General features: G+C 46.4%; 1 protein-coding gene across 1 annotated transcript in view; it reads right to left on the bottom strand.

Moving 5' to 3' along the window:
* HELZ2 (helicase with zinc finger 2) overlaps positions 1-13,758 on the bottom strand; it is a 41,795-nt gene extending 28,037 nt beyond the window's left edge. The window contains 2 exon segments of the mRNA XM_035122776.2: positions 600-1,714; positions 13,583-13,758. Coding sequence (XP_034978667.2) covers positions 600-1,597 — 998 coding nt within the window. The 5' untranslated portion in view covers positions 1,598-1,714; positions 13,583-13,758.
* Positions 13,759-27,886: the final 14,128 nt, after the last annotated feature.

Below are 27,886 nucleotides of genomic sequence, written 5' to 3'. Positions count from 1 at the left end.
TAGGTCCTAACCGGCATTTTGAATGGTGCCTGGAAACAGACCAACAGCCAGTGGAATGGTTGCAAAGAGTTTCACCTGCTCCCTATAACCAGCCCTGAGCCAGCTCCAGTTTCTGAACATTTTGCAAAGGCAGCCCCACTTGGAGCATATTGCAGTAATCCATAGAATCATAGAGTTGGAAGAGATCACAAGGGCCATCCAGTCCAACCCCCTGCCAAGCAAGAAACACCATCAAAGCATTCTTGATATATGCCTGTCAAGCCTCTGCTTAAAGACCTCCAAAGAAGGAGACTCCACCACACTCCTTGGCAGCAAATTCCACTGTTGAACAGCTCTTACTGCCAAGAAGTTCTTCCTAATGTTTAGGTGGAATCTTCTTTCTTGTAGTTTGAATCCATTGCTCCGTGTCCACTTCTCTGGAGCAGCAGAAAACAACCTTTCTCCCTCCTCTATATGACATCCTTTTATATATTTGAACATGGCTATCATATCACCCCTTAACCTTACATCCAGTCGGGATGTAACTTTTAACTGTGCAAATGCACTCCTGGCCGCCAGAGAGACCCGGGCCCAGGAAATAATAAAACTGCAGCGCTTACCTTTTGCAAAGGGCGAAGGCTGTCCGTCCGTAGGGAGGAGCACGGTGAGCCCACTCGGTCACGGGGTCCGTGGCAATCAGCTGCGTGTGCTCCACAGAGGAGCAGTGGTTCTCAAAGCACTCCTGGGAGTTGCAGGTCACCAGGCAGACCCTGCAGTAGAACTGCACGCTGGGCTGCAAGACCTCCTCGGCCGGCTTGCTCTCCACCCCCAGCGGCTGGAGGAGGTCTCTGCGCACCAAGCCTTGGTTCGCCTCTGCCTCCCAGATGGCCTGCTCCACATCGCTGTGGGAGTAGTTGCACCGGTGAACAGTGTGCCGGCAAGGTTTCCCAGCAGAGACAAATTTGCAGTAGCTGAACTTCTTCATGCCTCCTGGGCAGGGGCGGACTTCCGTGTACTGCTCCTTCTTGCCGTCGGAGATCACGTGGACCAAAAGGGACCCCCAGTGCCCCTGGCAAGCCGGAGCCGAGTCCTTAACAGAGATCCTCTGTGGGATCTGGTAAAAACAGACCCTGCAGATCTCCTGGAAACGGCCCCCGAACTCGCTCCGGATTTCCTCCGAGATGCTGAGAGCCGGAGGTTTGGAAAGGCCGTTGGCAGAGCTGCCGACCTGTGCCTGCTGCACCAGCCTCTTCAGGGCCCGCCTTTCCATGTTGTTGGCGCGTTCGAACGTCCACACTAACACCTCCTCCCAGCTCCAAGCGAAGGTGCAGCGGTTGCGGTGCTTGGTGCAACCCAAGCCGGCAATGTAATACCTGCAGACGTCATAGTGTGTTGGGTTTGGGAAGCTCGGCCGCCTGTCTACCTTTCGCCACAGCTTCCCCCGTTTGCCTCTGCGCCTGCCCAGGAGAATCTCCATCATGCAGCGGTGAGCCACCTCCTTCAGCCTGTAGGTGCTCTCGTTCTCCTGCTGGGCACATTTTGAGCAGGCCAGGTGCAAGGTCAGTTTCTGCTGGAGACCGTCCAGCGGTATCACAACCGCCCCGTTCAACAGGGGCATCTTTTGAAAAGGTCCTATGCGCTCAGTTGGCAGAGAACAATCAGTTCCGTGAGATGTCGATCCAGGCAGCTACGGATGCCTAGCCAAGGGTAGCTCCCGTCGCAGCTCTCAAAACTCCTAAGAAGAGAGGAGAATAAGGAATCTGCCTTGCAACGAGTCAGCCCTTCTTTTTAATAAGCAATTAGCGTTTTATTCAGAACCGTTTTTAAAAGTCCACAGTTTTAAGAAGCCCTAAACAGCCTCAGGGAGAGAGCACCTCCGCCCCCATCATTCAGCCCAGACACTGAGGTCCAGCTCCGAGGGCCTTTTGGCAATTCCCTTACTGGGGAAGTGAAGCTACAGGGAACGAGGCAGAGGGCCTTCTCGGTAGTGGCGCCCGCCCTGCGGAACGCCCTCCCGTCAGATGTCAAGGAAATAAACAGTCAGATGGGTGGGGTATAAGTATGTTGTTATTGTTCATAGAATCATAGAACGGTAAAGTTGGAAGGAACCCAGTCCACCCCCCTGCAATTCAGGAATCTCAACAAAAGCACCCATGACAGATGGCCACCCACCCTCTGCTTAAAAGCCTCCAAGGAGAATCCACTCAAGGAAGTCCATTCCACTGTCAAACAGCTCTTACTGTCAGAAAGTTCTTCCTGATGATTAGTCAGAATCTCTTTTGTTGTTACTTGAAGCCATTGGTCCGAGTCCTACCCTCCAGAGGAGGAGAAAGGAGGAGAACAGGCCACTGTGAGAACAGAAGGCCAGACAAGGTGGGCTCTCTTTGGTCTAATCCAGAAGTCAGGCCCTTATGCCCTTTAAAGTTTTGCAAGCAACTTTGATTTCCCTTGATAGCAAAGCAGGGTTAGCAGTTCTTTGAAATGTTTTAATGGAAGTACTGAGAAGTACTGAGAATGGCCAGCAGTGGATTGGAGGGGTAGAATTGGGTTTAACAAACCTTGCTTATGGACTACAAATGCATTCAGAGGCAACTACGGTATATGCAATGGCACCTTTAAGGAGTGGGCAGCACACAATACGAGAGAGAGAGAGAGAAGGTACTGCGTCTTGCCAAGTACAATATCGGGATCATTGCTGTGACCGAAAATCCTCTCCCAAACCTTCCTTGCCCCCAAACCTGGCTGACTTCCATGGGCTTCTCAGAACCCTGCTCCACCAGGCACTGGTTTCTCTGCCAACTGCATTGCACCAGCTCATCAGAGCCACGTCCTGCTTACAGAAAAACAGGAACCAGCTCTCCTAGCTTTCTTCCTCCCTATACATCGCCCTAAGCCAGCAATGCTGATTTGCTCCATTCTGCTAACAGACTAGTGTTAGAAGCTCAGATATATAAGCCAGGTGCCAAATGGCTCCTTAAACCAAGGTTACAGTCGCCAAAACGGAATGTCTAGTGGCCATTTTGGGGCATGGTGGCTCTAAAAGTCTTATTTTTCAAAGGATGGACTGACTGTGAATGATCAGTTAAAGATCTGGCTAGTTCAGATGACAACAGTGAGCTACCTTAAGAACTTTGAGAACTCAAAGAAGAAAAGGCATTTGATCCAGGGATAGTCCACATGTTTTCCAACCTCTTTTCCTTAATGGTGCCTGCTCCTGCTCTGGCTGAACAGAAAAGGCATTTTGGTACCTGAAATTCAACAGGATGGGGCCTTAGTGTAGGAAAACAGTCCAGATCTAAGGATCCCCAGATGGTGGAGGTGTCAGGCACTGTCCTGGCGCCAGCCATCTTCACTTGGTGGCAAGTGCTTGACAGCTAGCTGCAAAAAGGGCCTGGTACCTGGCTAATTTCAAATACTGTAACAGAGATATTTGCGCTGGAGGGACCAAGGACTTAATTTGGACTTTCTGCGTGCAAAACACATGGTTCTGCCCTCTCCCGATGTTTTGGACTACAACTCTCATGAGACCTTCCACTTCTCCAGCAAACCATGGGATGTAAAGCCAAGAACAAGCCATGATCCCCAATTCAGACATAACGCTAAGCCATGTCAGGGAAAGCAAAATGTCACCTAGAGAAAGATCTGAGATATTTTCCTTGAAGGCTGCATTTGTTTTATTTGATGTTTCAATGTGTTGCAAACCACTTTGAGGTTTTCTCTTTAAAATCTAGAAACAACAACAACAACAACAACAACAACAACAACAACAACAACAACATTATTAAACAACTTTATGGGGGGAATGGCACCTAAAAATTCTTGTTGTGGCGACCGTAACTTGGCTTAAGGTGCCACTTGGCAATTTGCTTATACAGTAATACCTAGCGTCCATTCTGGTGAACGTACGTGGCAAACCCAGAAGTACCGGAACAAGTGCTAAACCGTTCCGTGCACATGCGCAGACACAGCACTTTATCCTGCGTTTGTTTCGGCTAGTGGCCGGGGCTCCGGAACAGATCCCGGTCGCTAAACAAGGTACGACTATATACCCAAGTTTCTAACACTGTTTGCACTCAAAGTAACTAGAAGAGGTTTAACATCGTACACAGCCCTGAGAGTAGCTAGCATTGCCCTTGGCCCAGCCCCAGGATGGCTGGTTGGGGAGAAGGAGGAACAAACCAAGGAGACCAAGCAGCAGATGTGAGCCTGAAGCAATGACTATCGGTTGAGTCATTCTCAAAACCGAAAGGGAAATGTCTCCAGCAAACAAAACAAACAAAATTTAAACAAATAGGGAGTCCCAAGAAAAGCCCTCTGAAAGTTAAAATGCAAGATCTGTGAGTCACTGGCAGCTCGACCCAGAAACTGGGTGGGGCAAGACCACAACATCATTTGTTTGCAGAGATATGGTGCCGATGTGAGATGAGATTTGCCCTCCAGCTGGGCAAACAAGTCACTCCCGGCAGACAAATGCAAAGCTCTCTTTTGAGGGCCTCTGAGAACTGGACAAAAACTAAAAACAAAGGTGGACATCCTCACCTGCTTGGCACTGGGGCACCCCCAATGCAAAGGAAAGCCTCGGTGGTTCTGGTCTGTATACTGGGCACAATGCAGAAAGACCTAACGTCAGCAGCTCTGAAAATGGGCTTCTTTGTCTTTCACAGACTGAAGGGGCCTAACCGTGCGCTCAGAGAGGGCAGCCAATGTAAACTGAATCCTGGTCGATAAGTACCGGGCAGTGACATTTCAACCCAAAATGTCACAGTTCACCAGGCAGGCTGCCCTTTTCGATAGCTGCTTTTCACCAAGTCAACTCTGCCAGTTTAAACCAGTTTAAGGGACATCTCTTTCCCCGCCAAGTCCAAAGGAACTCGCCAGCTTACTGTTGGCGAGCGCATCTTTTCGTCTAGAGAATCGGAATAAGCCTCTGCTCTTCACTACTTTCAGAATACATTCAGGGACTCTCTCTCTCTCTCTCTCTCTCTCTCTCTCTCTCTCTCTCTCTCTCTTTTACAGACTCTTTCTTGCTGGTATGATCTTAATATTTATAACCAGATGAAGGTTCATTTTTGGAATAATAAATTTTCAGAGTAGTTTTTACAGTTATATCAAAAATTACTGATTTGGTTATATTAGAAATACATAGACCAATAATTATGAAATTATTGTGAGGTTTAATAAGTTAACTGTATATATTTGGACAACTTTTCTGCTGTACTTTATTGGAATGATAAAAATAATCATTTCCTTAATTATGATTTAAACAATTTATTTAACTTAAACAATAACATTATAGCATATGTATCCCATGTTTGTTAACTGATGTGGTTAAACGATTAAAAAAAACTTGGGACTGAGTTTTAGCACACATGAACAACTTAAAACAAATCTTTATTTCCTGATGTATAGCCTTTGTCCATGGAGTTTTCTTGGCAGGGATACTGGAGTGGCTTGCCAGTTCCTTCTCCAGGTGGATCACGTTTAGTCAAAACTCTCCACTATGACCTGTCCATCTTGGGTGGCCCTGCATGGCATAGCTCATAGCTTCTCTGAGTTATTCAAGCCCCTTCGCCACGACAAGGCATTGATCCATGAAGGGGCCTTTGGACTATAATGTAACTTAAATAGAAAACTATCTTTAGAAAGATTTTTCCTCCAAAAACATTTTATTTTAAAAATCCAATTTAAATCAAAACAATCCAATTTAAATAAAAAAAATCCAATTTAAATGAAAAAAAATCTGTGGGCTTTTTTAAAAAATGAAAATCATTTATTTTTATCCACCCTGCTCTCTAGGCCAGCGTTTCTCAACCGCTGTTCCGCGGCACGCTAGTGTGCCGCAACATGCGGCGACGAGAAGGGCGATTTGCATTGTCACGTGCCTGGCGGCCGCCAATATTCAACACTGACCCACCAGAAAGAAATATTTCTCCTCCTCTTTCCCAAAGCTCAATGCAAACGAGCCTGGCGGCCGCCAATACACAACACTGACCCACCGGAAAGCAATATTTGGCAAGTGTTTCTTACAGTCATAATTATAATATAGGGCGGCACAGAGTTAAATTTTTAAACTTTTTTAATGGTGGTGTGCCTCGTGATTTTTTTCACGGAACAAGTGTGCCGTGGCCCAAAAAAGGTTGAGAAACACTGCTCTAGGCCATGGGTAGGCAAACTAAGGCCCAGGGGCCAGCTCTGGCCCAAATGCATTATAAATCCAGCCCGTGGACGGTCCAGGAATCAACGTGTTTTTACATGAGTAGAATGTGTCCTTTTATTTAAAATGCATCTCTGGGTTATTTGTGGGGCATAGGAATTAAGTTGAAGACAGGAGTGCCTGGCATGCTTTGGCCCATGGGGTCACGAAGAGCTGGACATGACTAAACAACAACAACAGGAATTAGTTCGGGGTGTTGTTTTTTTCACCGAGGGCGAGAGCACCGAGGGCCTTCTGGTGGTTCCCTCCTTGCGAAAAGTGAGGTTACAAGGAACCAGACAGAGGGCCTTCTCGGTAGTGGCACCCGCCCTGTGGAACGCCCTCCCAGCAGATGTCAAGGCAATAAGCAATTATTTTACTTTTAGAAGACAACTGAAGGCAGCCCTGTTTAGGGAAGTTTTTAATGTTTGATGCTGTACTGTTTTTAATATTCGGTTGGAAGCCGCCCAGAGTGGCTGGGGGAACCCAGCCAGATGGGCGGGGTATAAATAAATTATTTATTTATGAGGGACAGTGGACCAGCCCCCTGCTGAAAAAGTTTGCTGACCCCCCACTCTCTAGGCATCTTCCTGCTTCCTGAGTGTGTCTGCCTCCAGACCAGCATCAAAAAGAGAGCCTGTACAACCTCCCTCTGCAGGGTGAGAGCAGCACACACAAATTTTGTCCGGCTGTCTGCTAAGTCAAAATATGTGGACTCCTAATGTTGCCATCTCACCAGCTGCACTGTGCTATCTGTGGACCCTTCTGCCACATTCACACCTTCCCCTGTGTCACACTGTTGCCAAGGGAGGACAGCTTATTTCAGGCTCAGATTCCACCTGGGGCACTTGCTGCCCAGACCCAAGCACTCCTCTCATCTCACAAGGTGATAAATGCCACTTAAGTTTTCACTTCCTGATTCTGACTGCTTTGCCTGGGATCAGCCAAAGATGCAAATCGTTTTTGTGTGAGTGGGGGTGGGGAGCAGAGAACCACTAACAAACGGTCTTTTGTTTCCGAGGCAAACTTGGATAATAAAGGTAAAGGGACCCCTGACCATTAGGTCCAGTTGTGACCGACTCTGGGGTTGCGCGCTCATCTCGCATTATTGGCCGAGGGAGCCGGCGTATAGCTTCCAGGTCATGTGGCCAGCATGACAAAGCCACTTCTGGCAAACCAGAGCAGCACATGGAAACGCCGGTATAGCGGTTCCTATTTATCTACTTGCATTTTGACGTGCTTTCGAACTGCTAGGTTGGCAGGAGCTGGGACCAAGCAACGGGAGCTCAGTCACAGGGATTCGAACCGCCGACTTTCTGATCAGCAAGCCCTAGGCTCAGTGGTTTAACCACAGCGCCACCTGGGTCCCTAAACCCCAGCAAACCTGAGGTCACATTCGAGGACACCTCAGGAGGTGTCCTATGGGATTGTAAGCGAGTTGTTGCTGGAATCCCAACTCCCATCCGTTCTAAAGCCACACTGGCTGAGGCTGATGGGAACTGGAGTCCTTCAACATCTGGAGGGTCGAAGTTCCCCAGCGTTGCTTTACAACAAACCTGTAAAGCCAGGCCGTATCTTTAACCTCCTCTTGCAGAATGCGGGTGAGTTGCTTAAGGTCGCCTTCTGGGCTCATGGCACAAGCAAGATCTGAAACAGGGACTTCCTGATTCAGAGCTTACACACTTTTGCCACTATTTCACATGAGGTTCCACCCCCACCTTTGTCACAAGACCAAGGACAAAAATACCAAGCGACGCTCTATGCCAGGGGTCCCCAAACTAAGGCCCGGATGTGGCCCAATCGCCTTCTAAATCCGGCCCGCGGATGGTCCGGGAATCAGCATGTTTTTACATGAGTAGAATGTGTCCTTTTATTTAAAATGAATCTCTAGGTTATTTGTGGGGCATAGGAATTCGTTCATATTTTTTTCTCTCCAAAATATAGTCCGGCCCTCCACAAGGTCTGAGGGACAGTGGACCGGCCCCCTGCTGAAAAAGTTTGCTGACCCCTGCTCTATGCAATAACAAAGCCCGAGCGAATCTAGCTCTGCAGACAAAGACCCACAAACAGCCACAGAATGCAGGCTAGGAATAAAAGGCTGTCCGGTTTGCAAATATTAACAGCTCCTGTTGCATCAGGACGAGCCTCCAGGCACTGTGTTTCCAAAGAAACTTTCCTTGGGGGAGTTGCCATGCATGCCTCTCCCCCAGTTCCAGCCCACCTCACTCACCCCCTCCCTTCCCAACTGCTTTGACTGTTATCAGTCCTGCAGCAGGACAGGGTTTGAGGATGGCTGTCACATAGTCTGAACAGATGCAGGGGAGGAGTTATTTAGACAGCCACGTGCCAGATCTGAGTGGCAAGAGCAAGGCTTCTGTTTGTCAAGGCAAGAGGTGCTCTAACCACTATACCACCCTACGCCAATGAATAAATGGACATAAATTTGACATCAGGAATCACAAGGCAGAGAAAGCAGTAGGAGAACACTTCAATCTCCCAGGACATTCTATACAAGATCTCAAAGTAGCTGTCTTATTACAAAAAGAATTACAAAGTAGCTGTCTTATTACAAAAGAATTTCAGAAATAGACTGGAAATACGGTAGAAGTTGCTGAATTGCAACTTATTACCAAACTTAAAACCATGGAGAGACCTGGTCTGAATAAAGACATTGGATTCTTATCTCATTATACATGATAAAGCTATCTTTAGCCATCTCACCCATTGCTTTTTCCTGTAATACCAATTGCAGTCGTTAACAGTCGTCGACAGGTTTACCACCCTCTCACGATATATAAGGGTCTGGTGACTTCTGTTATCTGAAGAAGTGTGCATGCACACAAAAGCTCATACCAATGACAAACTTTGTTGTTGTTGTCTAGTCGTTTAGTCGTGTCCGACTCTTCGTGACCCCATGGACCAGAGCACGCCAGGCTTAGTTGGTCTCTAAGTGCTACTGGATTTTTATTTATTTATTTATTTATGGTTTAAGGTGCCATCTGTCATGGATGCTTTAGCTGAGATTGGGTTGGACTTGATGACCCTTGGGGTCCCTTCCAACTCTACAATTCTATGATTCTATCTTAATTTCTAACACTGCTTCCCTCCCCTATGGTCCCTGCATTCAAATCATTGTCAAGTGGCTTCTCTCTGTTACAATACGGACGATTCCCAATGCTTCCTTCCTAACTTATCACCCTCTGGCTCTCACATTCATGCTGCTGAGCACCGCTGAGTGGTGCATAAATAATCAATAAGAAGTAGCTTATAATAAAATCTCTGCAACACTCTTCACTCTCCCCAGGGTATCTCTCTGTCCAGCACACAGAGAACGACTCCTTTAGCTCTGGAGAGCAGATAACAGAAATATTGGCTGTGGAAACACAACAGTATTTAGGGAGCAGGCTTTGAGCACGAACTATCAGGATACAATTTCTTAGCTCCTGGTCATCTAGTGGAAGTAACTTAAGAAACAATGGGTGTTGTGCAGGAGGGGGAATAATAGGACCCTCAACCTTATCTTCTTTGCGGTGGGGGGGGGGAAGAGAGAAAAGGAGGATACGCATTTCTGGAACTCAAAAGTCAGCCCCCCTTTTCAAAACTTAATTACCACGCACTGATAACTGGTAGGAGTGAACATGCGCTCACTGTTTGGCACACCCCAAAGCAGAACTTATCAGCACAGCCACAATTCTCTGCAAAGCCGCAGCTGGACATCCTGAGGCACCCAGAAACAGGAGCTGCAATTTTGTGCAGGTTCCCACGTTACACATAGTGAGAACATTCAGAGGCATGTGACACCTTTTGCTCTGCTCGCCTTTGCCTCTGGCGCTGACTGCCTTGGCCTTGGGGCTGGAAAAGTTTCCCACACCCTGGACTCTAGAGAGCCCCTCATTCTGGCATTCCCTACCCCCAGGCCTAAATGCCCCCACTCCACACACACAAAGGTCTGTACGTGGAATGCAAACAGCCAAAAACGGAACCCCCCCCCCCCTACTTCCTAATAATGCAAGGCGGAAAAAAGCCCAGTGCTTCTTTTCTCTGCAGAACCTTTTCCGTTCCTTAACTTCACCAGTCAGCGATACTGATCGGATGGCTTTGCAAACTGCAAATACAGCGTTGAGCAATCCTGGCAGTCTCAGGGTTATTAGCTTTACTTGGGGGAAGACAAAGTAAAATAAACATGCTGTCATTTTCTGATGCAACCGTCTGAGTTTTATCGGGGGAAAGAGGAGCAAAAAGTCGCTGCTGCAGGATTGCACCGACAGAGCCACATATTATACCTTAGCTCAAAATCTATAAATTATCTTTGTTGGGTTTACATATTGCTATCTGTGTATCTGTATCTCTCATTTTTTTCATGATGTGGGGGTCCAGACTATATTTGGGGGGGCGGGATATGAACGAATTCCTATGCCCCACAAATAACCCAGAGACGCATTTTAAATAAAAGGGCACATTCTACTCATGTAAAAAACACCGCAAACCAGATTTAGAAGGCGATTGGGCCGGATCTGGCCCCCAGGTCTTAGGTTGCCTACCCCTGGGTTAGGTAGACAAAGGCACTCGATTCCTGCAATGCAGGGGGTTGGACTAGATGACCCTCGGGGGTCCCTTCGAACTCTACAATTCCATGATTCCCCACTGAATCACTACTACTGCCAGCAGTTCAGCCTCCCTCCTGCTTCAGCATGTCTGCTTGCACATTACACGCGAGTAATGCATAAACAGAAATTATTGTGTGGGGTGAGGGTACATTTGCAATTCATTTCAGATGCTTCAGCCTACTTTGCAAACAGCTTTTGAGCTTTGTTCAAATACAAGCAGTATTAAAAAAAACAACTTTCCGCATAGCATTTAAAAATAGGATGAGCCCTTTTGTGATCACTGTCTAGCACCCACGTTAACCGGCAGCGACAAAAGTATTAAAACTGAGAAATTCATTGTGGATTTCAGGAAAGGGGGAAGAGTCAAGGGGTTGTGGGGCAATTACAATTGTGCTTTCCGAGGGGGGAATCCTGAGATCCATGGGAGAAAATGCGGAAAATAAAGTTTTTGTCTGTTCCAGCAAAATTAACAACCGGACACCACAGTGAATATAGAAGCCTGTTGCCTTAATGATTTCTTATGGCAGCTTGAAGACTGATATAATTATTGTGGCACTTGAAAGCCCTCTTTGCCAGGTGAAATGAGAGAGAGACAGGATGGCTTCGCAGCTGGCATGCCGGTCTAGACTTGGGAAGACCCCGATTTGAATTCCCACCTTCCTGCAAAGCTCAGAGGGTGACCTGGGGCCAGCCACTGTCGATCAGCCTAACCTACCTCTCAGGGCTGTTTCTGAGGATAAAATGCAGAGGGGAGTGAAGAGGATGACCCAAAGTCACAAAGTTCCCCAAGTGACCTACCTCACAGGGATGTTGTGAAGATAAAACGGTCAAGGGAAGAACCATGAATGCTACCCTAAAATCCTTGAAAAAAAGGGAGATTGCAAATATATTCATATGATTTTGGGGGGGAGCATGTTTTTACACAATTTTGTTAGAGGCAGTGTTGTGTAGTGGTTAGAGCAGTGCTTTCCAAACTCGGTTGCAAATATATTCATATTATTTTTGGGGAGGGAGCATGTTTTTACACAATTTTGTGAGAGGCAGTGGTTAGAGCAGTGCTTTCCAAACTTGGTTCGCCAGCTGTTTTTTGGACTACAACTCTCATCATCCCTGACCAATAGGGATGATGGGAGTTGTAGTCCAAAAACAGCTCAGAGATCCCAGTTTGGAAAGGGCTGGGTTAGAGTGCCAGACTATGACCTGGGAAACTGGGGTTAAATCTGCACTCAGCCATGAAGCTCACTGGCCAACCTTGGGCCTGTCACTCACTCTCTATCTCTAACCTACCTCACAGGGTTGTTGAGAGGATAAATGGGGAGGAGGAGAATAATGTAAGCCACTTGGTGCTCCTTAGAGGAAAGGTGGGGTAGAAATGTAACAAAACCACAAACCAAAAAAAAAAAATCCTCAGGCAGCAGTGGGGAGTGGGTAGAGAATACATGGAAATCCTTCCTGCCACAGTGCGCAAGCCTTTGGGTGCCACAGAAGTCCTTGTTGCTGCTGCTGCTGAAGCCCAGCCAGGCTCCACTACGTCACCCTGTTGTTGTTCAGCCTTCAGAATAAACACTAAGCCTTGGTAGGAAGGACCGCCCTCAACAGATGCGGGCAAGTCTTGCCTGGCAACCTGAACCATCTCGAAACCTGGAGGCAGGCAAAGTTCCAGAGGCGGGGAGAAGCAAAAACAAACCCACAGGTGGGGGGGGGGAGAGTGACCTTGCAAGACTCTCAATGGATGAGGCTGGGGCGATTTCGTCAGACGCATGCAAAGAAGACTAAAGTCTGGCAAAGTCCACAGGGACAGAAGCACACCTGGCAGGTTTGCAGCCTCCCCGCCCCGCAGCTGCTCTGGACTGTGCCCTCCAGATGTTTGGGCCATGCCGTGGGGGAAAAGACTGGTGGGAATTGTGTTCCAAAACATCTGGAGGGCGCCAGCTTGGGGGAAGGCTGCAGGGCGCAGGAACATACGAACCTGAATAGAGACCAGTATACATCTTTTCTATTTTTTTTAAAAAAATTAAGGACGGTAAAAGTTCAAGGGAAGAGAGACAGCGCTGAGAAAGACCTCTCGCTCTGCGAAAAGATGAGAGGCTGTCTCGGGGAGTTCCGCCGACTGATCTCATCATCACCCGCACGGAGACTAACATAGAGACGCGCTGGGAGCTCCTCGCTCTCCTCCGCGCGCCCCGAGGGCTGCCTCTCACCAGCCTCCCTCCTCCGTGCCATCCTAGGAGATGGATCGGCGCAAGCAAACCCGCTTTGCAAGATCGCGCCTGGCGCTCTCAACTCTCCCTTCCTTTGTCTCTCCTTTCCTTTTCTCTCTATTGTGGAGAGGCAGGGAGGGGAAGCAGAGACTCGGCGGAACCCAGACCTGGGGAGGGTGGGGGTGGCGTGGGGATGGAGAGCGCATCCCGGCACCAGGCTAGAAGCGGCACCGTCCACCCCCGCGTGAATGCCTTCACTCTCGCCCGCCACGGGGTCCACAGCAAGTCCGTCCCAGCTTGCGCTCGCCACGTGGGGAATCTTGACTCTCCCCACTCCCCCTCCCAGCAACAAACCCCCCCCCGAGCCGCAACCCCGGCTCAGAGCAGCGAGCAGCCTCGTGATCTCGTTCCAAGCCCCCCAGGAGGTGGTGGATTCAGACGATCGGCAGACACGGGTTGTGCCTCCGCTCCGGTTCCCACGCGAGATCCAGGCTCCCTACGGGCAGGAGGGTGGCGGGGAAGAAATTGGGGCGGCCAAGATGCGCCCCCTGGAAACGCCGGCGGAGGAAGCGCCCGCTCGCTTGTCCCGCGCAGAGCCTTACCGTGAGAACGCGCCCGAATCGCGATGCGCGTCCGATGCCCGCGACCAGCTTGGGATGAAGTTGAGGGCGAACGAAAAGATGCACCGATGGAGGGGGAGGCAGCCGGAGAGTTATTTAAAGCCCGGCCACGGTTTCGTTTTCTGGGGCCTCGCCGCCGCCAAACCTATGGCAGCGCTTCTCGGAAATTACATCAGGCGATGCTCCAGCCCCGGGGCGGGGCAGACCGGCAAGCCGCGCCCGCCCCTGCTCGGCCCCGACGGCGCATCCATCCCAGCGCAGCCGGCTGCCTCTGCGCGCGCCTCCGCCTTTCTGGAGCAAGTTGGGGCAAGAGGGCATTGCACGGACGCGATGGATTCCCGGCGCCAGGATGACCCGGGAGGCCTTGCATCGTGCTTCGGCGCGTGGCCCTTTCCTCTCCATCCCAATGTCTTCTTTTAGATAGATAGCAAATTTGCAATGCAATAATAATAATAAAATTCCTTCCAGTAGCACCTTGGAGACCAACTAAGTTTGTCATTGGTATGAGCTTTTGTGTGCATGCACACTTCCAATGACAAACTTAGTTGGTCTCTAAGGTGCTACTGGAAGGAATTTTATTATTTTGTTTCGACTATGCCAGACCAACACGGTACCTACCTGTAACTAAAAATAATAAGTTACAGGTCTAACCTGAGTCATTGTTCCAGTATATGGTGGGGGGGGGTGAGTGGATCAGCATTAAAATCAGACAAAGAATAAGCAAAATGACCAAATGATATGTTCACAGTGGCCATGTTATGGAAGCAGCCTCGCACCCAGATTTTTCCATAACAGGCCATAAGAACCAACTCCTAGGGGCTGAGGTCCCTTTGGTCCCCCCAATAAAATGTTTGAGAGGGTGAGGGGCCCCCAAAGTTGATGGGCATTGCCATTCAAATAGTGTGTGCGCATTGCATCATGTGATAAATTGTGTGTGCCCCCCCTAATATTTTATTCAAGTTGGGGAAAAGATTCCAGCAATACAGGGGGTTGGACTAGATGACCCACAGGATCCCTTCCAACTCTACAGTTCTGTGATTCCCAAACCCAGCAGTGGACAACTGGAGATCAGGAACTCTCAAGAGAGAGGCAGCTCGGGATATGTTGCCCTTCTGTTTTTAATTCCATAGGAATGCAGAATGCTTTCGAGTGAGAACCATGTAGCTCAGCAGGGTCTACATGGGTGGGAAGTAGGTGGTCCATCTGAAGACCTCCAGGAAGGTTTTGTGGACTACAAATCCCATCAGCTCCAGCCACCACGGCAGGTGGCCAGGAATGATGGGAGATGTAGCCCACAACTTCTGGAAGCCACCACAGTGCCTCCCCCTGATCTACATTGATTGGCCGTGGCTCTCCATGCCTCCGGAGAAATCCCCAGGCCTGCCTGGAGGTGCCAGGGATTGAAGCCAGGGCCTTCTGCATCCGAAGCAGATGCTGAGCTTGCAATAACACGGCTTACAATATCCCTTCCCCCACCCTACCCCAAGATACCCTGGAATATATTATTCATGGGGGTGTTCAATGTTCCAGTAACTGACAAATAAAAGTCCACCTTTCCATAACATGATTGGTCAACGTCCCATCACAGAAACACCTGCAGTTTGTTAATGAAAGTTATTGTCCAAATTCTAGAGACAGGTGAGCAGAAAATTTTGAGATAGTGGGTTTGCTGCTATTTTCCACGTTAGAATGGAAGTCAATAGTAAAAGTGATAGGCAGAGCCAATGAATTCTACTTTTGCTCCCATTCCAAGGTCTCTCCCTACTGAGCTCTACAAGGGCAACACTGTCTCTAAGGGGTATCATAGAATCATAGAACTGCAGTTAGAAGGGACCCCGAGGGTCATCCAGTCCAACCCCCTGCAATGCAGGAATCTCAACTCAAAGATGCCCTGCCACCTGCCGCTTAAAAACCTCCAAGGAAGGAGGGCCCATGTTCAATAGCACAATGGGAAATAGCTCAGAATAATATGTGCATCTATCGGGGCAACAGGAGTAGCTTAGCTTAGCTTAGCAAAAAGTCCTTTCGCTTGAGAGAATTGGCAAGATAACTATAATCACGGTTAAATCCACACACACACACACCACATACATGGAAGAGCAATCATGCAAGGCGTAAGAGAGGAAGGGTGAGCCTGTGACACAGGAGACAAAGCGGGTTTTCTGAAGGGAAGCCCCCTCACCTGTTCTCTGAGCTGACATTGCAGGCTAGACCGGAGTCATGCATGGTTGGCATAATAAACTCAGTGGAAAGCTGAGTTTCAGGAAGACCAGAATGCTTGTCTAGTAACAGGTTTAAAATATTGCAACCACTCTCAAAGATAGGAAACCAAAACCATATCTAAAGCACAGCCACACAGTTAAAAATAGGAAGAGGGAGCAAGACGTGAAACCTACAGAGAGACAAGGAGTGTGGTGGAGTCTCCTTCTTTGGAGGTCTTTAAGCAGAGGTTTGACAGCCATACAGTATGTCAAGAATGCTTTGATGGTGTTTCGTGCTTGGCAGGGGGTTGGACTGGATGGCCCTTGTGGTCTCTTCCAACTCTATGATTCTATGAGGAAGACGATGAAGGCAAAGCAGGAGAAATAATGGAGTCAGGACCCTCAATAGCTGGGTAGCTCAGTTGGTTAGAACATGGTGCTGATAATGCCAAGGTTGCAAGTTTGATCCCCATATGGGGCAGCTGTGTATTCCTGCATTGCAGGGGGTTGGACTAGATGATCCTCAGGGCCCCTTCACTCTGCGATTCGATGGTCCTAATTCTGTTCTCAAACTTCAGGCACCAAAGTCATTCTCAGCAAGGAATGCTTCAGCTGAGCAAATGGGGATGGGCTTCAAAGAAGAGAAGCATTGGCACCCACCCCCACCCCACTTCACCATTCCACCCTCCGTCTCTTTCCCCCTTTTCTTCCTAGCCTAACATTGCATGCAACACTAATGTCTCGCAGCAAATGAAACTGATCTGTAGAAAACGCAGCTTGAAAAGAGAGACAACACACGTATTTTGGTAAACTAATAATAATATTTTCTTTTAAAAAATCTATACACTTCCTTTAGGCTAGCAATGTTTGGAGGCCCTTTGGCAGGATGAAGACGAGCCTCTCCCCTCCCCTTTAATGGGCTACTCTTTTGTTTCTTTATGAGATGAGTGGTCTTAACAATCCATTCCCCAGTGTGATTGAATTTAGGCTCTACGTTAATGGGCCCATCTCTGGGAGGGGCACCCTATTCTTATGTTGGCTTGATGGAATTACCTTTGAACCAAGGTGACCTTGAATGACCACATCAACTTCCATTTAACTATACAGTGGTGCCTCGCTTAACAAATGCCCTGCTTAACTAAATTTCCGCTTAACGAAAGGTTTTTTCGAGAGAAGGTTGCCTCGCTTAACGAATTGTTTTTCCCTGGCCGCGACTCGCTAGACGAATTTTTCCCCTGATTTCCCCCCCCCTGATTTTCCCGCCTTTTTCCTCCTTTGTTTTTTTTTTTTTTTTGGAACGGAAAAACGGCCCAATACCTTTTTGCCCCAATACCTTTAGAAAGCCTCCCCAATGCACCCTGGGCTCACTTCTCGAGGGCAGTTCCAGTATTGACTTGAGGAGAGAGAGTGAGAGAGTGTGAGAGGATAAAAACTTTTTGGAGGATTTCTACAGTGTACAATACTGTACAAGGTTTCCAGCTTTTCAGCACTTAAGGTAAGTTTATTTCAACTTTTCATAACTTTTTAAAACTTTTTTTAAAAAAACTTTTAAAATGTTTTTAGTGCCTTTTTAGCTCTGGTTTGGTTGCATGGGGGTTTTGGGCCAAAAATCTGCCTTTTTAGCTCTGCTTTGGTTGCATGGTTTTTTTTTTGGGTAAAAAAATCTGCCTTTTTAGCTCTGCTTTGGTTGCATGTGCCTTTTGGGCCAAAAGTCTGTCTTTTTAGCTCTGGTTTGGTTGCATGTGGGGTTTTTTTGGTAAAAATATGCCTTTTTAGCTCTGGTTTGGTTGCATGGGGGTTTTAAGGTAAAAATCTGCCTTTTTAGCTCTGGTTTGGTTGCATGGTTTTTTGGGGGTAAAAAATCTGACTTTTTAGCTCTGCTTTGGTTGCATGGTTTTTTTGGGGGGAAATCTAGTTCTGGTTTGGTTGCATGGGCCTTTTGGACCAAAAGTCTGCCTTTTTTGCTCTGCTTTGGTTGCATGGGGGTTTTAGGGTAAAAATGTGCTTTGCTCAGACTGCCTTCTAATGTTTACTATTCCTTCCCTTTTTCCTCAGGTTCAGACTGACTTGGGTGACTTTGAAGAGTTTGAAGATTTTTGAACGGTGTTCAGCATCTACAGTCAGGTAAGTTTCTTTGCACTTCTTAAAAACTGCTTTGGTAGGGTTGATTTTTTTGGATGAAAAAAGTGTTCCTTTAAGACTGCCTTCTAAGGTTTCCCATTCCTTCCCGTCATTTTTTTTTTCAAATGTAGGAACATGGGTCCCAAACAAGCAGTGGCTGAGAAGAGGACCAAGGAAAAGATCACCATAGAGATGAAGAAGGAGATCATTTGGAAGCACAACGAAGGCATGCGGGTGACAGACCTCGCCAGGGAGTACGGGAGGAGCCCATCCACCATCGGGACCATCCTGAATAGGATGGAGAAGATCCTTGCGACAGATGCAGCCAAGGGAGTCACCAGGATCATGCCTAACCGGCCACCTGTTCTTGAGGAGGTCGAGAAGCTGCTGCTCACCTGGGTGCAAGAGAAGCAGCGTGCAGGGGACACAGTGACCGAGGCTGCCGTTTGCAAGAAGGCCAAGGCCTTGCACGCAGACCTCGTCCGGCGACAGGCAGGATCCTCAGATGCTGTACCAGAAGTCTTCAAGGCGAGCAGAGGCTGGTTTGAAAGATTCAAAACCAGATCCGGAGTTCACAACGCCGCTTCGGAAGAGGAAGAGGCGGAAGTCGAGGAGCAGGTGTCCTCCAAGGAACTGAAGGACGTCTGCCGACAGTGGGAAAACGTGCAGAGTTTTGCATGCCGCCACCACCCAGACAAGAGCCTGGCACGTGACCTTGCGAACACTTTTGACACAAGGGTCGTGTCCTCTTTCAGAGGGATGCTGAAAAGGTGGCAGAAGCAGCAGTCTGTGGACAGGTTCATCACGAAGAAGCCAAGAGTGGAAGAGGAACCTGCTGCTCCTGAGGCTAGCCAGCCTGAGACCGTTGCTGCCCGCTCTACAGCGCCTTCAACCAGTTCTACCAGTTGAACAGTGTCCCCAGAGAGACTCTCCGCAGCTCTGGGTAGGTGCTGCCTCATGTTTCCTTATTTTTAAATGTTTTTCTGTCATGTTTATAAAGTTTTGCACTTTAAATTTTTGGCATGCTCTGTGCAGCATGTATGCCTTTAAAGTGCACTTTATAAACACTTTGAAAACCAAAGTTGGCTTTATTGTGACCTTTTTTGCCCATAGGAACGCATTAATTGATTTTCAGTGCATTCCTATGGGAAACCGCGATTCGCTAGACAAATTTTTCTTTATACGAATTTACCCGTGGAACGAATTAATTTCATCTAGTGAGGCACCACTTGTATATATTTCTCTTGGGACTGGTTTCCTCCCTGCTTTGACTGTAGACTGGAAGACCTTTAAACTAGTATCTGGATGGAGTGCCCACCCACCCCACCCCCCGGCTCTTGTAGCCAGCAACCAGCCAATAATTTGCATTGCAGCAAATAAATAAAAAGGGGAGGGAATAAAAAGCATGCTGTTAGTTTGCCTTGCTTTGCTTCAAAGGAAGAAATGGGGGGGGGGAGAGAGCACCTTGTGATGGTCAGCTGCTTATTGATTGGGTGGGGGTAGGACCAGGGGTACTGCATGTGAGGATCGGGAAGGTGATCTCCTGCAGAAATAAACTGTTGCCTTTACAAGGAAAAAGGAGAGATAACATCTACTGAAGTACATCTACCGAAGGCACCCACACCTAGTTGGATGTGAGAATTTTTATTCCTTTTTTTTACGCTTGAACGTCAAAACCGCCAAGTACTTTACATAACATATAAAATGCACATTAAAATTATCATGCTCAGTAGTTTTGGGCTGTGATCCTTACTGACCTGGGACTGAGTCTCACTTGTTCAATTCTACGGGACTTCTGAGTAGACACAGTCAGAATTAAAATGTGACATCATATGAAGGGTGACAGTACAAGAACAGTTCTTTTCTGCAATGACTCCCCATTTGTGGAATTCTCTCCTTCATTACATACAGTATCTTCAGTTACATTGCATATCCTCCTCTATAACCAGGCCTTTGGCTAATTAAACAATCGATAATCTTTCAAATTGGGGGTGGGGTTGTTGTTTGTTATGTATTTTTTTGTGTTTTTGTACTGTAAACCGCCCTACGATCTAAATTTAATAATAATGTATTTACTTCATTCTGATCTTTAGTTGCGTTATTTGCTTTACTCCGATTTTATAATTTCCGTAAACTGCTTAGGGATTCTTGCTGGAACTATTAAGCACAATTGAAATTCTGAATTAATAACTGAAATATAACATGAACAATGGTCAAGTCATTGTACCTAGTATAAAATTCCCCCCAAATAGCTTACTGTCTGCATTAGATGAAAGAAAAATAGGGGGAGGGGGTTTGCAAATGAATAATAGAATTGTAGAAATCTTTTGCCTAATGTGGGGCTCAAAACCCTGACCTTGAGGTTAAGAGCCTCGTGTTCTACTGACTGAGCTACCCCTTGGATTGTCATTCTGAATCTGATCAAACCATTTGCGTGGATCCGAGCAGGTCACTTGGGTCCTGGATGCTGAGATGCACTTGTTGTTATTTATTCCGGTTCACGGAATAAAATACAGGATAAAAACAAGTAAATATGTAAAACAAAACAGCAAAACAATTCCCCCTCCCTTTCCATACATTTAAAAGACTGTAGAATATTAATCAGCCAAGTCATTATTTACACATCCAAACTGTTTTCATCCATTCCTTTTCTTCCTCCAGGGCTGGGTTCTATTTTCCCTTTCCATTTAGTAAGGCAAACCACCACAGCCTTAGTCCATTTCGCTTTGTAATTGTCCTGAACGTTCCTTTCTCCCAGGCATTTTCAAACTGTTGCAAGGAATTTCCTGCAGAGGAAAATGTTGCAAGTCTGATGCAAGAAACCTTGAAAGTAGACTGAAGACTCTCAAAAGAAAAGCCAAAACAATGCAGTCCTGTAACCTGCAAATTTATTTTATGCCCATTTCACTTATCTTTTCCTGCTGTGGATTTAGCTAGTGTCCTCTGGTAGTATTACTAACCTGCTCATTTATAGACATTTACATTCTGCTTTTTCTCCGAAGTGCTCCAGGCAGTGAACAGCATTCTTTCTCTCTCCTTCTCCCCCCTTCTTGTTTCCTGCTTGGAAGGGGGTTGGACTGGATGGCCCTTGTGGTCTCTTCCAACTCTATGATTCTATGATTCTATCCTGACACGGGCTGTGTAAACACTCTCAATGCTTTTTTTGGGAAGCAGTGAGCCCATATGGCCAATGTTAGCTGCCCTCCATATTTATCCTGTTTTTTCTTATATGTATATTTTCTTATATGTACCACATTTCAATGTGTTTACCCCAAAACCAGCTTTGATCTGAATTCAGAAAAATGAACCAGCATGTTAAGCCTATACTGTATACGGTGACATGGCGTCTCTTAATAGCTGATAGGAGAGACAAAAAAAAAAGAAAAAGAAAAATTATTTCCAGTAGCACCTTAGAGACCAACTAAGTCTTCAGAAGTGTGCATGCACACGAAAGCTCATACCAATGACAAACTTAGTTGGTCTCCTAAGGTGCTACTGGAATGAATTTTTCTATTTTATTTTTATTTAGTTTCGATGGCAGACCAACACGGCTAGCTACCTGTTAGGAGAGAGACCGTCTACTGAGGAGACTAATATTTAGAGTCCATTTTTCAGTACATGGTGAAAGGTCTGGAGACTGATGGCGTAGTAGAAGGAAACAGATGTTCAACCTGTTACCTTACCTGGGAGTAACCCCCATTGGATTCAGTCTTGAGTTTGCAAAAAGAACAGATACACAAAATGTCCACGACTCACTCCTCCCCTGGAGGAATGGGAAGGGAGGTGAATAAGCTTTTCTGTGGAAAGGATCCTCTCTCAGCCCTGTTGCTCAAGTATGATCTTAACAGAGGAAACCAGGTGAAAACAGCACCTTTAATAAAGCTCAGGAGGCACTCTGCACATGTTCAAAGCAACTTAAGATTCCTGCATCGCAAATCTACAATTCTATGAACTGCATCAATGGTTATGCCTGGCTGAATCTTGGCATTTAAGAGAGATTTTGGATGAACCCCAGCTCTCAAGTGAAGCTCCAGCCTTATCCTCCCCCCTTTTTTATCTTGCCTCCTCCTCCAGGTGTACTGAAGGAGGTCGGAGCACAAGCTGAAGGCAGCCGCTGCCAGGTGGAAAGCCTGGAAAGCCCCTGGCTTGCCACTGCCAGGTGATACTGGTCTGGAGAGATGGACAGAGTTTCACCCGGTAATTATCTGGCACCCTGCAGTGTTTTTGCCATAACTATCCCGTCCTTCTGAATGGGATTGCTCCTAATGGGAGGGAGGGAGCCAGGATCGATGCGCAGAGAGCAAAGGGCACTAGGAGTTTAAGCCAGACGTTGCTGCAAAGCCGTTAAGTTTCGGTTTCCATTTCCCCTTTGTGGTTCTGCCTTTCACGGGTTTCCAGTGACGTCTCTCCGCCTTGCAGTTCCGAGTACAGTAATGACACAGAGGCTCCTTGCTTTAGCCTGCCTGCCTGTTGCAACCAGGAGAGGGAGGGGGGGGGAGAGAGAAGCTGTACAGTACAGTATGTTGTTATTTTGGACGAGAAACGACTTCCTGCTTACCATAGTTTCAGAACGATTAAAGAAATACATGCAAAAGGATTTGGGTGAAAGATACTGGCTTTTTGTAGAGCAGGGGTCTTCAACCTTTCAAACCCAAGACCTGCTTCTTATATCCCATTTCGAGACCCCTTTCTTCATCTTTTGCCATATATTTGCATGCTGGTAGTGCTCCTGTTGTGTGACCCACCTCGGATGAGGTCAGGATCCACAAGCTGAAGACCAGTGTTTTTGGCAGAGCTCCGGCAGGGAAGATAGAAAGCCAAAAGGCAAAGCTTCCACAATCTGTACATAAGGTAGAAATTGCACCTGTAGGATTTCAAATTACTGCACCTGTTGGGTTTCAAGAGCGATGCCTTGTGAAAAACAACAACCACCCATCCTTTCCCCCCCTTTCTTCTGTTTTCCATTTCTGTATGGTAAGGCACAACTCAGCACTTAATTTCTGTAGAAGGAAACTGATGGACAACTGAGGCAGAGAGCAATCCATTTCCACCGCATCTTTCTTCCAATGACCCCAAGGTGGAGTACATCATGGGTGTAGCTGGGGGAGGGGCAGCTGCCCCCCAAATCAATAAAAATACATAGCAAACTGAGGTTCTGTCCCCCTCCCCAACAAAAGGCCTTCCCCCACCCACTAAAATCCTGGCTACGCCTGTTGTAAGAATTTCAAGGTCTTTGATATATAATAAATGTTCATAAATGTACCAAGCAAACACGTACATAAATATATAAAGCACATGTCTGAAGCAGCACAGGAAGACAGTCCTGAAACCATTTTGACCCCTAAGCTGATCAAGTGTTTCTCTGCAAGGAGGGAGGGGGTGAAAGAAACCTTCCCATGTTCTCAGGATTTAAGTGATTACCATCTCAAAGGAATGGCCAGACTACCAGGAAAGGCAATTAGATAAGGCATTATCAGAAAACCTGGCAGGCAGGAAAAACAACAACATTCAAATGTCTGCTGTAGACCGCCTCTTCTGCTGATGTATGTATGATGTATGGAGGGGTGGTCTTGAGCTCCAAGGCAGGGAATTTCAAAATGGCTATATAAGGGCAAGCACACATGGTTCGTGGTCCTCCACCTCTCTCCTGCGTGTGAGGGGAGCATCCTGTTGCAACAGCTTTAATAAAGATCAGGCTTACTACCTGGTTACAGGTAGGTAGCCGTGTTGGTCTGGATCGAAGTAAAATAAAAAAAAATTCCTTCAGTAGCACCTTAAAGACCAACTAAGTTTTTATTTTGGTATGAGCTTTCGTGTGCATGCACACTTCTTCAGATACAGTGAAATGGAAGTTTCCAGGCACTTATGTAGAGAAGGGGTGGGGAGGGGTGGGGATGGGGAGGGGGGATCACTCAGAAGGGTGGTGGAAATGGGTGATTGACTGACTGATAGCTGTTGATGACCGCAAACGACTGCAAATGGTTTTGCATGAAAAAGCAAGGGTTGAGATGGCTGAAGATCGCTTATCATGTATAATGAGATAAGAATCCGATATCTCTGTTCAAACCAGGTCCCTCCATGGTTTTGAGCTTGGTGATAAGTTGCAATTCAGCAAATTCTCTTTCCAGTCTATTTCTGAAATTCTTTTGTAGTAAGACAGCTACTTTGAGATCTTGTATAGAATGTCCTGGGAGATTGAAGTGTTCTCCTACTGGTTTTTCTGTCTTCTGGTTCCTGGTCAGCAACACAATGAACGCATCTTAATTTTGAAAGTGTATTACATTTCTGTGCTGAATTTCCTCCCAAGAAGTTCATGGGGCAATTCACTGGCTCTCTTCAGAGGGCAGCTCCAATAGGCTCATCCATCCATAAGCCAACAGCAGCCATTCCATCAGGGTGCAGCAGAGAGAAGAGAGAAGCAAGGCCACTCCATCGCACAGCAACTTTTGGTTCGCCCTCGGGCTGTTTCCAGCGTGGCTGGTTGTTCTAAAAACTAGCGGCACTAGCGTTTGTCCCCTCTCCCAATCGCTTCTAAATTCATTTTGCATAATGGTTTTAGATCATAATCTTGAAGATGCATATTATTAGATCATAATCTTGATTATTAGATTAGATCATAATCTTGAAGATCTTTTTTATTGATCGTTGCAAACCACTCTGGGAGCCCTTTTGGCGGATGAGCAGGGCAAAAAAATGCTCTAAATAAATATGCTTAGGTTTGCAACCCAAGCGGGGATTAGTTACCCTTTAACAACCCAACGGCAGTCAGACTCGCAATGTTTGGACAGCGGTCAAGGGTCAGCTATAACACCATTTTGTTTGTGGCCTGGAGAGGTCATTCTAATCCAATTCGTTGGTTGCACTCCTTTTGAGAAAAGGACCATCTTTTGGTTTACCAGAGTACAAAGAATGGGGCACAAGGTAGCTCAGAGTATCGGATCTAGCGCAAACGTATCACTTTACCTGCATTGATCAAGAGAATTTGATTTGGAGCTGCTCACCAGACAACTTGCCCTGAACTATCACCACCCCGTGAACACACCAAGCTATACTGAGGACAGAAGATGCGGTCTCCTTGCCAGGGTTAAAGTAAGATCCAAGTGCTAGTTTACTTGGCATCTGTACGTTAAATGGTGGTAAGGTGGCATCATCCTGTCCTCTGGGCACCTAGGCAGGCCCTAATGAGAAAAATAGCCCAAAAGCTATATATCAGGCATGTCCAACAGGTAGATCACTGGACGTCTGTGGTAGATCACCGGTAGATCAGTGGCTCCCCCTAAAGAAGCTATAAAACTTTGGCTCTCCCCAAAAAACTCAACACCTTTGGCCTGCACCCCAAAAATGACCTGAACCACCAAAACAGGGCTTTCCTTCCTAAAAAAAAGGCTCAATGTCGCTTTCCTCCTTCCTAAAGAAGCTCAACAACTTTTACGTGAACCTCAAAAAAGGCTTTCCTTCCTAGAAAAAGCTTAACAGCTTTGACCTGAACCCCAAAAAGGGGAGTAGATCACTGCCAGTTTTTAACTCTGTGAGTAGATTGCAGTCTATTGGAAGTTGGCCACCCCTGCTATATATTACTATAGGAAATGCCCTCTAGCAAATGCCAATGCTAATATGTTTATATTCCACTTTTCCTCCCAAGATCTCTAGGTGTCATATTAAGATCTCCCCCCCCCCTCCCATTTTATTCTCACAACAATCCTGGTTAGGCTGAGAGGCAGCGACTGATCAAAGTTCACCAAGCCATTAATAAAGCTACATGAATAAGTGATGGAAATATGTAATATATATATAAACTGTGCGAAAACATCTTAATAATAGGCAAAATACAGCAAGTTTAATTGGAAGTCATTTTTAAAATTTGGTTAATAGATTATAGGTTGGAAAGTTACAGAATAATTTGCTTTTATATTTGTTATTTGTCATTGTAATGTATAATTTGTGTTGGTGTGTATAATATATGTTTGTATGTAATGTGTTAATGTGTTTGTCTTATAATTTCTAAACAATAAAAATACATTTTCTATATATTAAAAAAGCCATTAATAAAGGGATATCAGGTTCTGGGCAACACACCCAAAATTAAAATGGAGATCATGTTAGTAATTTCTCAACCAGGAGAGAAGCCTCCTTTGGAGGGGTAGAACCAGTACGAGCATCAGCTCTCGCTTCTGTGTCATCTTTCCATAGGGGAAAAGTACCGTATTATTTGAGGGCATTATTCCTGCTTAAAAGCAGCAGACAACATGGTAACATCAGGGCAGGGAATTACTCTCTATTCAGTTCTGTCAAACAGAAAAAGAAATTAACAACCATTTTAATGTTTTCAGTTTCTGAAAGGTAGTGGGGAAAATGAAACCTTTGTTGTCCCATTGCCCCCCCCCCCTGAACTCAGATCTTGAGATGAATCAGGCAGCCTCCCAAGTTATTCCAGCCAAGGTGAGTTTCCCCCCAGGGTTGAATCAGGATTGATGCTGAAACTTGTGGTCAATGCACACCCCTGATAGTTTATTATGGCATTGCATCAGAAAAAAATGCAGCGTCATAGCAGGCTGTGTTGTTGTGTATTAATGTTTGTGTTCCAGACTTTATCTATTTCCTTGTTTCGCTTAGCAATGATGTTTTGGAGAACTCGAAAGCTTGCTCACTACTGGGTGACATTTAAACATCAGTCCCTCCCCAATTTTAAGATTCAGTCTGGATCTACTTTTAGTTATTTTTGTCCAGAAGCTTCTCTCCAGCTACACCCAGTGGATGCAAAAGGAAGAGTTTCTCTTTCACATCAATTCTCTTACACATCAACTTGGGACATGCCGCCTGCCTCTGCACTCCACACAATGTATGCATGCCCCTCTCCTAGACTACAGGGGTATTTATTCTAATAAATAAACACAGGATAATAAATAAGCACAAGTTACAGATAGGTGGCCGTGTTGGTCTGACGCAGTCAAAATAAAAAATCCTTAGAGACCAACTAAGTTTGTCATAGGTATGAGCTTTCGTGTGCATGCACACTTCTTCAGATACACTGAAACAGAAGTCACCAGACCCTTATATATAGTGAGAGGGTGGTAAACCTGTTGACGACTGTTAACAACTGCAATTGGTCTTACAGGAAAAAGCAATGGGTGAGATGGCTAAAGATAGCTTTATCATGTATAATGAGATAAGAATCCTATGTCTCTGTTCATACCAGGTCTCTCCATGGTATGTATAGTCAGAGGGTGGGGGTGGGGGTGATGGGAATGGGAATGGCTGATAGGAGTGGTAAACCTGTTGATGACTGTTAACGACTGTTAATGACTGCAATTGATCTTGCAGGAAAAAGCAAGGGCTGAGGTGCTAAAGAAAGCTTGATCATGTATAATGAGATAAGAATCCTATGTCTCTGTTCATACCAGGTCTCTCCATGGTTTTAAGCTTGGTAATGAGTTCCAATTCAGAAACTTCTCTTTCCAGTCTGTTTCTGAAATTTTTCTGTAATAAAACAGCTGCTTTGAGATCTTGTATAGAATGTCCTGGGAGATTGAAGTGTTCTCCTACTGGTTTCTCTGTCTTGTGATTCCTGATGTCAGATTTATGTCCATTTATCCTTTGGCATAGGGTTTGGCCTGTTTGTCCAATATAGAGAGCTGAAGGGCACCGTTGGCATTTGATGGCATACACAATGTTTGAAGATGAGCAATTAAATAAGCACAGGATATTCTATTAAATAAGCACAGGACCCAGGTGGCGCTGTGGGTTAAACCACAGAGTCTAGGGCTTGCTGATCAGAAGGTCAGCGGTTCGAATCCCTGCAACGGGGTGAGCTCCCATTGCTCGGTCCCAGCTCCTGCCAACCTAGCAGTTCGAAAGCACATCAAAGTGCAAGTAGATAAATAGGGACTGCTTTGGCGGGAAGGTAAACGACGTTTCCGTGCGCTGCTCTATTTCGCCAGAAGCAGCTTTGTCATGCTGGCCACAT

Source organism: Zootoca vivipara, chromosome 7 (genome assembly GCF_963506605.1).
Source record: "Zootoca vivipara chromosome 7, rZooViv1.1, whole genome shotgun sequence".
In the NCBI taxonomy this organism is placed as follows: domain Eukaryota; kingdom Metazoa; phylum Chordata; class Lepidosauria; order Squamata; family Lacertidae; genus Zootoca; species Zootoca vivipara.
This window is presented reverse-complemented; position numbering and strand designations above follow the sequence as displayed.